At 42.0% G+C, this 11,145-nt stretch overlaps 1 protein-coding gene across 1 annotated transcript; it reads left to right on the top strand.

The window, feature by feature from the left end:
* Positions 1-4,575: 4,575 nt before the first annotated feature.
* Positions 4,576-8,341, top strand: LOC308289445 (uncharacterized protein; the record flags this gene model as incomplete). Its single annotated transcript, XM_080731134.1, has 2 exons — positions 4,576-4,600; positions 6,308-8,341. Exon 2 carries the CDS (start codon positions 6,311-6,313, stop codon positions 8,339-8,341), a length of 2,031 nt encoding a protein of 676 aa, XP_080587260.1. The 5' UTR covers positions 4,576-4,600; positions 6,308-6,310.
* Positions 8,342-11,145: the final 2,804 nt, after the last annotated feature.

Below are 11,145 nucleotides of genomic sequence, written 5' to 3'. Positions count from 1 at the left end.
ACACCATTACACTTTTACACTTATTACACGATTACACGATTACACTATTACACTACTAGTAAGACACCTGAGGGTGGAATGCGACCTCAGGGTGACATACAACCTCGAGGTCGCGCCAATTCTTGATCATCTGGCCAACCACAGCGTTTCTCTGACGATTCTAGTTGTTGTCATTCTGGGGGGAGTTTGTTCATGTTTTTGTGAGGGTATCAACCCTAGGAGATACGGGGAGAACATGCAAACTCCACAAAGAAAGGCCCTATCGCTCACACCCTAGGTTGGGTTGGCGATAGGGCCTTTCTGTGTGGAGTTTGCCTAAACATGGAGATGTGGTACAGAAGGACTCATATATGGGCATAAAAAGTATCTTTATCCTCCTCCTCCTGTTTTTGTCTTTCTTATTCTTGTGTATCCTTCTCTTTTGGCTACTGTCTATGACAGTAGTCCCATTTGACATGATGGACTGGACTATCTCCATATATATATAGTGTTATCCACATTTCGTTTAGCCGCCCTGTACAGGAAGTGATGTCACATCTCGCTGACATCACAGAGGTTACGGAAGGAAGGTCACTCAAGCGACACGGTTACGGAAGGAAGGTCACTCAAGCGACACGGTTCTTCAGAGTATATGCGACCTTTGGTCACAACACTTTACTTGTTTAGTGTGTAGCAACATTTTCATAAAATACCTAAGATGTGTTTATTTTTTGTATAGGCTAAGTCGCACACTTACACGCTTCACCACGGTCACGCCTTTTTATGAAAACTCACGATTTTGATAACTTTTCATCGTTAAGGTGTCTTGTGTATGCTGAGTGAATTGATCCGATTAACGCCCTAGGAGAGTTTGTTAAAGTGTGACACATGAAAACGGCCCAAAATGCGCCAAAATGACACAAAGAAGTCAAAATGGCTGACTTCCTGTTTGGTTTCGGACATGGCGGCAGAGACTTTTTAGTGAGTCCAGACATGATACAGGTGTGTACCGATTTTCGTACGTGTAGGTGAAACCGTATGGTGGGGCTGCGCCGTTGACATTTTCTAGGGGGAGATTACAATAGGGTCCTCACACACTGTGTGTGTTCGGGCCCTAATAATAATAGTTTGGAAGTTGCGGATGAGGATGGATGTGGATATATAAATTGCATAATATAATTAATGCATTTGGATAATGGGCGGATAATTAATTTGCATGGATGGATTCGGACGACATCAAAAGCCTATCCGCGTATCACTAGTCCTCACACACTGTGTGTGCTAGGGCCCTAATAATCTTTGCAATTACAATAGGGACCTCACACCACTGTATATATACTGTGTGTGTGTGTGTGTGTGTGTGTGTGTGTGTGTGTGTGTGTGTGTGTGTGTATATATAACTTTTTTTTTCCTATATCCACAAGTTTCCGTGGGAGTTTACTGGAGACTATCGTGACCAAACTTCCGGGTTTAACAGCAGACATACAAGCTCACGTCGCGTCGCAGATGCAACCCGTTGTGAGCTTGTAAATCGGCGCCGGAAGCTCGCTGCAGCCGTCTGCGCAATGCACTATGGGGCGTAGGAAACTCGTGGATAGAGTTCTCAAATCGGTTTGTAATTAACACACAAGTGGCATTACTGTAAAACAGGGGTTGGTCAACTGTGATGATGGTGAGTGCCTCTAGTTTTCATATTCGCTTTAGGGGGCCACAATGCATATACAGTCAAAAACAGCAGATCGGCTATATTTTGCCATTTTTTAATCCCGATTTGTTTTCTTTTTTTGGTTGTTTGATTTTCCATATGCATGTATATCTTACTTTTATGAACAAATGCATTGAACATAAAAAAGCCAATAAAATTGTAATATAATGTAGATATATGTAGATATATGATATGATATTTCTATATGATATTTCTATGAATTCATTGATCGCTCCATTAATACAGAAAGGTTTGTCATGTTGTGGCATTAATGTAAATATATCGTGTAACTAAATGAAATATGACAGTCTGCCATGTACTATTTTGTTATAAATTAAAAAAATATATTCAACCCCAGTTCCATTCCCTCATGAGGGTCTGCAGAAGCCAAAGGCAGCCCAGAGCAGTGAACACACTGCTGTATCATATATTAGTGAACAGCACCTCTAAGTGGACGAAAATGGGAGTATATATATATATGTGTTTGGAAGCCAAACCAACAAAGAATTGAACTCTCTCATACTTTGATCTCTCAGATAATTAAATCATACCTGGAGGAGCCATGTTCTGATTTTAAAATATAAATATTAATCTAGGGCAAACTAAAACAAATTTCCACTCCACAATACTGTACTTCATACTGGTTGTGTATATAGTACTTACCCCTCCATATGTTTTGAAGGAAATTCTGATAGGAGAGCAAACAGAAATAAAAAAATGATCAAGAATAACATTAAGTTCATTTATAAGAATCAGTCTACTTTGGCAATTGAGGGTCAATTAAGGGTTTCCTGCAGGAAAAAGTCTTGACCAGGGGGGGGATCTTCGCGCGTGCGCCGACATTTTTTGATGATTAATTAATTAATTTGAGTAATTAATTCACTTAATTTTTTATATTAATTCTTATTTTTGCCCTATAAAAAACACATGAATGTGCCCATGATGACGGAAAACTACATGCTATCATTCACATTTATTCAACATTGAATAACTACGTTTTTCACAGGACAGTGTAACTTGTTTTTTTCCCCCAGGTAGTTACATTGCTGGAGGTCCAAAAAGTTTTTTTGAGAATTTTTTTTTTTTTTTTTAAAACAATTTTTATTTTTTATTTTTTATTTTTAATACCCTTGGGGGGGCGGGGGGGTTTGCAGGCCGGGCGGGGCGCCTGGCCTGTAAAGTGCTGCAGGAAACCCTCATGTTATGTTTAAATTAAATTGTCCAGGAAAGTTTAGAATCAAATAATACATCAATTCAGTATTAGTCAAAGCTTAACTTACCCCTTTTTTTTCTTTGGTGCCATGACAAAACTTAACAGTAGTAGTAGTGAAATGTATTGGTACCAGTTAAAGCATTGAAAAGTTTGATAAAGATGATTCGGTTTGCACTACAACTGACAAATCCTCTCAGAAGCACAGAAGGTTAATGCCAGGTGGAATTGGTCAAACCTAATGAGTTGGTGTCCAGGTGGAATAGGTCAGACCAAATTAGTGGGTGGTGCCCATGATAATAGCCTAACTGAAGTATTGACCAATATATGATCATCATGTGTTTATCAATATGTGTGTGTCTCTCTCATTGGTCAACCAAAACCAACTGAATTTAACACTCTATTGTCCAGGCGTTTCGGGCAGTATTTGGATGGAATCGTGCACTTTATGAAAGAAGCATGACATTTGGCACACAGTTATAAGATGCCATATGGAACATTTTTGTCTATAGGGACATCGCAGATTTGTCTTTGGAAACTTGTGGGAGCCAATCAAAGTTGGACTCTCAGACTTTGCTATAGAGTAAAATAATAACAAAAATAAATCTAATTTAAGTAGCATGTGAGGGGTCAAAGTAGGTGTTCTTTGGGCTTCTGAATCCAATACAAACATTTGTTTTGCAGGAAAAACATTCCTTGGGCTACGTACTATATGCATAACCAGTATGAAGTACAGTATTGTGGAGTGGAAATTTGTTTTAAATAGCTAAATTAATATTTTTCTAATAAAATCAGAAAATGGCTCTTCCAGGTATGATCTAATTATCTGTACAGAGATCAAAGAGTTGCTAAACACATATAATATATGTGTTTAACAGCTCTGGAAGATGGTTTGAAGTATATTATACTTCCAACCATTTTCGTCCACTTGGGGGTGCTGTTCACTAATATATGATACACTGATATAGGTCACACTTTTCCCCTAATGATATCTCCGCCACCGTTGCCCCGATCCATGGCAAACTTTGCACACACACTCACAATAACATGACATAAATGGCAACATGATTTGGGTCACAAAAATGTGGCTTGCTGTGAGCCAGTGGTTTGATTGATTGATTGATTGATTGATTGATTGATTGAAGACTTTATTAGAAGTTTGCATAGGAAAAGGTACAGTTTCATGAGGGTACAGTTCACTGGTACAAGGTCTACTAAAAGGAGATCCATGAAAAGACTAAGCTTATTTCCACTGGAAACCATTGAAGTATCTCATATAATATTGAATGACAGACAAATAGAACACAGTACTATGCAGTAGATATGTAAAGAAAAACAAAAAATAAGACAGTAAGTCTAAACAAACAGTATATACAAAGAAGGGGCAGGGGAGGGTGAGGTTGGGCTAGGTACATTTTTTACCAGTTGCCCTGGGGGTCCCTGGGGGTCCGTGGAGGTCCGGGGGTCCTGAAGGTTGTGGTTTGGCAGGCAAGGAGTGTGTAGGGGTAACGATGGCTGTGCAGAATTTCCCCCTTCCGCCACTAGGTGGTGCTCCGTGATGTGTTGAGTCTAGGTTAGGTTATTTAGATCAGGCAGTTTCCTGGGCACCTAGGGGGCCTTAGCCTTCACTATAAAAGGCCCAGCAGCCATTTTGTCAACCTTTTCCTTTGACCTTCAGAGAGACAGATAGATGTGTGAAAGCTCTTGTAAGTTGTTATGATATGTGTTAGTTTCACTAGATATATTTGATTTATATGATACTACACTACAAAAATAGCTGATCTGCACCATTTAACAATATGGTAAATTGAGAATAAAAGTTATTAAGCCTCTTATAAAAACTCATATTGAATGACAGACACATAACATTCCATACAAGGGTCACAGCTTGCTTGCATTTACATCTAATTATCTATTTATATTTACATTATTTATACATATTACTTATATAAAATGTACTTTTAAGCAAAACAAAAGCCAATGCAGAGACGCTGCAGTCAAATCATTAAACGACCACCTCTGTCCCCTCCCGGATTTGAACCTGCCTTACGATTTGCATTTGGTAAGAGGCAAAAATCCTTAGAGCCACCAGCACTAACCGCTACACTATCAAACATGTTAGAAGTTTTAAAGGAATGTCATAATACAGGCTGACACGTACGAAAACGATAAAAAAAAATACATCAAACCATGCCCAGACACACCGTGACACATCACATTACAGCACTACTAACCCCCCCCCCCCCCCAACCCTAAACATTATAATTGATTCACACTGGACCTATAAGAAAACATGCGTTTTCACCCACACACACAAGACTCACACGCAAGACACAACACACTGCACCTCACCACACCATCATATTTCGTATCACATTCTTCCCCCCCAAAACCCCCCCCCCCCACCACTCCACAGCACCCACCTTCAGAGGAACACACTACGAGAAGCACCCGATACTGACTGCATGGATTGGAACGATATGTCTGCCACTCTAACCTGACGATCAGAACCACCTGACCCATCAGAGCCAACCGGCTTCTGACCTGCTCTTTCTACATCATTTAAACCCTTACAAACCCTATTGAAACACAAAAACTCCCCAAAACACACGTAACATAGCCATACTTTCACTACTAAACCGAAATTATTAAAACACCAAATTATTAAAACACCAAAACCCATATATATATACACAATTCCCCCCATGACAAACCGCGATAGAACCAACAACAATATAACAAATGCATATCTGGCATGCTATGATGGCTCAACCAGATAGTGAACTTACAATGTGACGCTGTCTTACCTTTACACCTGCATGACTTGTGCTGCATGTCTGGTCTCTCTGAGAAAACCTTCTCTCTGTCTACAGTAACATCTGGAAAAGCAAAAGTAATGGGCAAAGATTATCATAAAGCATCTTGGATTTCAGTACATTTGCATATAAATGGGTGTGACGGTCAAATCAAAAAAGATAAAATAATTAAAATGATAGGGTCTATTTAAAAATTGGGAAGAAATAAGGCCGACTTCACCCATTTTCAACCTAACTTCATATAATTGGTCCTCACTAAATATATTCGCACGCACGCACAAACGCACAAACGCACACACACACATACTTACCCCGACACAGGACAAACTCGGACCATATACCTAAACCTACTCCTCTGTGAGTATTCTTCAGGGCACTGACCACCTTCCCCTCCAACTCCTTGTCACCTAAACAAATACACACGTAAAACACAATAAAATGAACACACCACGGGCACACACACACACACACACACACACACGCACACACGCGCACACACGCACACACTCACACATACTTACCCCTACACAGGACAAACTCGGACCATATACTTAAACCTACTCCTCAACCTCTTCCCTCTTTTCCCCTCTACCCCAGACCATGGACCGCAAACCCTCCCGCCACGACACCCACGGGCGATGCTTGGACCCTCGTGCCCCACGTGCACGTCTCCACAGAGACCACCGCCCGGCCCCATATCCCCCCAAACACGACCGGAATGACCGGCAAACCTACCGCTCCTCCTCCCCCCCTACACGCCAAAATGTCCCCCGACCGCCCATGGGGCTAAACCTACCAAAGGCCCCCACCACCCACACCCACAGTCGAACCCACACTGACCACGGACCTCCAAGACCACGCCCAACACGACGGCACACCCACAGACCCAGACCCTACCCCCTGGAACCGGAAAACACGAGCCAAGACAGACAGCGAATCACCTCCACCACCGGTACTTCTTCCCCAGCACTCAGCCTCGGAACCGGGGACCCCACGGAAACAGCCATCACGACCTTATCCGAGCTGCTCCAGGCTACCCACCATCTGGACGAAATCACGGCCTTTACTCGCCTGGACCTCCCACCGGAGGGCCACACAAATCGAATCTCCCAGATCAACGCAATCCTCCTACCCACGAACCCTTCCCCGGCCACAACCCAAGCCCTCAACCAGGCCTCTGAGGCCTGGCTCCAGAAGGGCTACGTAATCCTGGAGAAGCACTACAAGACCAAAATCAAAGAACTCCGTACCCACCTCTCCACTTTGTCTTGCCCATACCCCGATCTGGCCTGGCAGGAAGCCTGTGCCAGGACCAACAGGGCCCTCAACAAATCCCCCAGGCCCAACCTGACCTCGGCCGTGCACGCTTCCCTCCCGGAATCCTTCAGAAACCCGAGACGACACACCACCAGAACCCTAAGTCACTCACCAAAAAATAACCTAGGGACAGACCGGATTGATGAAACTACAACCCCCACACCACCCTCAGGGACCTCACCCACGCCAACCCCCACAAGAGTACCGTATCTGGAAAAACCGACGGGTAGACCCCCACAATTTCCACAACCACCTCTACCCATCAGCTGTGTTCTTACACCCCCGACCACTACATCAGACACACTGGAGGACCCATCCTCGACCCGGGACTCCTCTGACCCTAACCAGGGTGAACACCACACCACGCCCCAGACCAACGAAACACCCGGCACCCCCAACCAACTTCTCGACGCTAGAACGGGACCCCGCAATCCGGAACCCCCAAAGACCCTCCCCAAGCCCCTGGAAAAACCGACGGGTAGACCCCCACAATTTCCACAAACACCTCTACCCATCAGCTGTGTTCTTACACCCCCGACCACTACATCAGACACACTGGAGGACCCATCCTCGACCCGGGACTCCTCCGATCCTAACCAGGGTGAACACCACACCACGCCCCAGACCAACGAAACCCCCGGCACCCCCAACCAACTTCTCGACGCTAGAACGGGACCCCGCAATCCGGACCCCCCAAAGACCCTCCCCAAGCCCCAAACCTCAGTCACACAATACAATGACAAATTTACCTCCCACGGATACAGCATCAAGAATCCCAAATCCCTCTGGAGAGTCCACCCCAGCTGCCCAGTTCTCATCCTGGGCGATTCCAGCCTGGCTTCCCTATCTATGATCCAAGACTTTAGAATACAGGTTGACTCCTTCCTGGGAGCATCCATATACGATGGCATCGAGATTCTCTCTAAAATCCCGAATTCCCTCCCCGAAACCAGGAAGGTGGTACTCACCTTCGGCACACACCACTGGTCGTCCTCGACCACAGTCGACACCATTCGGAAGACCCTCCGCCGCTTATACAAGCTGGCCCAGGAAAAATTCCCAGCAGCCACAATCTACATGCCCCTCCTGTCCTCCGCCCTACAACTCTCCCGTGAGGACCAGGAAAAGCTAGCCACCCTCAACGACATGATCAAACAGGAATTCCCCCACCTACCGGCGCTAGCCCGTCCCCTCCTCAAGGACCTCATCCAAAAAAAAAACACCCAGCCTCTAAAATTTGGGGAGGAAACGTGGAACCTTTGGAGCTCCCGGCTCAACGCAGAGACGAGCCCTCCCAATCCCGGGTCCAGTTAGACTAAACACAAACCCCCCCCCCAAAAAAAAAAAAAAATTAAAAAAAATATATAAAAAATATATATAAAAAAATAAAAAATAAAAAAATAAAAAATTTAAAAAATAAAAATAATATATAAAAAAATAAAAAACGCCCCTTTAAAAACGGACCGGACCTACCTGTAAATAGCCCCCCCCCCCCTCCACTTCCCCTTTCCCCACAGGCCACGTGTGTGTGTGTGTGTGTTGTAATAGAAACATGTTTTCCAGTTTGTTAAAAAATACATTTTTCCCCCCACCAGTCCCGAAGGAAATTCCTTTCTCTTGAAGAAATACAGACCTATGTTGAAAAACATAAAGAATCCGTCGCCATTACATCTGGTACCTTTTGGCATGATGTAGCCAAGGATTTAGGTCTACAAAATACAAAAAGTAATCGGTATATTCTCAAAAGGGCTTACAACAAGCTTGAAGAGCAATCTGGACAGGAGGAAGTGGAACAGGATGGACGGGAGCAAGTGGAAGGGGATGGACGGGAGCAAGTGGAACGGGATGGACGGGAGCAAGTGGAACGGGATGGACGGGAGCAAGTGGACCGGGATGGACGGGAGCAAGTGGAACGGGATGGACGGGAGCAAGTGGAACGGGATGGACGGGAGCAAGTGGAAGGGGATGGACGGGAGCAAGTGGACCGGGATGGACAGGAGGAAGTGGAACAGGATGGACGGGAGCAAGTGGACCGGGATGGACGGGAGCAAGTGGACCGGGATGGACGGGAGCAAGTGGACCGGGATGGACAGGAGGAAGTGGAACGGGATGGACGGGAGCAAGTGGAACGGGATGGACGGGAGCAAGTGGACCGGGATGGACGGGAGCAAGTGGAACGGGATGGACGGGAGCAAGTGGACCGGGATGGACGGGAGCAAGTGGAAGGGGATGGACGGGAGTAGTGACCCATACTTTATATTACTTTCACCATTTTCACCTTATATTTCCTTTCAGTACCGGTTACAGCTTTTTGATTATTAAAATGTTTTATTGTAATCCTTGCTCGGCCTAATTGTTGTTGACACAGTCAAACAGGTTGGGAATATTTTTAGAGGTACTTAGGTACATCATGAACAAGGTGACATAGTTGTTTTATGGTAACAAACTTCTTAATTTTTATCTGATTTTATACTATTTGCTGTATAGCTAATGGATTATGGTAATATTTGTCGAATTTATTATAAATTATTGTCACTGTAAAACAGGTTGGGAATATTTTTAGAGGTACTTAGGTACATCATGAACAAGGTGATATAGTTGATTTATGGTAACAAACCTTCTTAATTTTTATCTGATTTTATACTATTTGCTGTATAGCGAATGGATTATGGTAATATTTGTCGAATTTATTATAAATTATTGGCACTGTAAAACAGGTTGGGAATATTTTTAGAGGTACTTAGGTACATCATGAACAAGGTGATATAGTTGTTTTATGGTAACAAACTTCTTAATTTTTATCTGATTTTATACTATTTGCTGTATAGCGAATGGATTATGGTAATATTTGTCGAATTTATTATAAATTATTGGCACTGTAAAACAGGTTGGGAATATTTTTAGAGGTACTTAGGTACATCATGAACAAGGTGATATAGTTGTTTTATGGTAACAAACCTTCTTACATTTTATCTGATTTTATACTATTTGCTGTATAGCGAATGGATTATGTTAATATTTGTCGAATTTATTATAAATTATTGTCACTGTAAAACAGGTTGGGAATATTTTTAGAGGTACTTAGGTACATCATGAACAAGGTGACAAAGTTGTTTTATGGTAACAAACTTCTTAATTTTTATCTGATTTTATACTATTTGCTGTATAGCGAATGGATTATGGTAATATTTGACGAATTTATTAAAAATTATTGGCACTGTAAAACAGGTTGGGAATTTTTTTAGAGGTACTTAGGTACATCATGAACAAGGTGATATAGTTGATTTATGGTAACAAATCTTTTTGATTTTTATCAGATTTTATACTTTTAGCTGTATAGCGAAGGTTTATGGTAATATTTGTCGAATTTATTATAAATTATTGGCACAGTAAAACACTTTGGGAATATTTTTTAGAGGTACTTAGGAACATCATGAACAAGGTGATATAGTTGTTTTATGGTAACAAACCTTCTTACATTTTATCTGATTTTATACTATTTGCTGTATAGCGAATGGATTATGTTAATATTTGTCGAATTTATTATAAATTATTGTCACTGTAAAACAGGTTGGGAATATTTTTAGAGGTACTTAGGTACATCATGAACAAGGTGACAAAGTTGTTTTATGGTAACAAACTTCTTAATTTTTATCTGATTTTATACTATTTGCTGTATAGCGAATGGATTATGGTAATATTTGACGAATTTATTAAAAATTATTGGCACTGTAAAACAGGTTGGGAATTTTTTTAGAGGTACTTAGGTACATCATGAACAAGGTGATATAGTTGATTTATGGTAACAAATCTTTTTGATTTTTATCAGATTTTATACTTTTAGCTGTATAGCGAAGGTTTATGGTAATATTTGTCGAATTTATTATAAATTATTGGCACAGTAAAAAAGTTTGGGAATATTTTTTAGAGGTACTCAGGAACATCATGAACAAGGTGACAGAGTTGTTTTATGGTAACAAATCTTTTTGATTTTTATCTGATTTTATACTTTTTGCTCTATAGCGGATGGATTATGGTAATATTTGTCGAATTTATTAAAAATTATTGGCACAGTAAAAAAGTTTGGGAATATTTTTTAGAGGTACTCAGGAACATCA

This window comes from Nannobrachium achirus (genome assembly GCF_963921795.1).
Source record: "Nannobrachium achirus genome assembly, chromosome: 8".
Classification (NCBI taxonomy): Eukaryota; Metazoa; Chordata; class Actinopteri; order Myctophiformes; family Myctophidae; genus Nannobrachium; species Nannobrachium achirus.
Note: the sequence above shows the minus strand (reverse complement) of the source record. Positions and strands in the feature narration are given on the sequence as shown.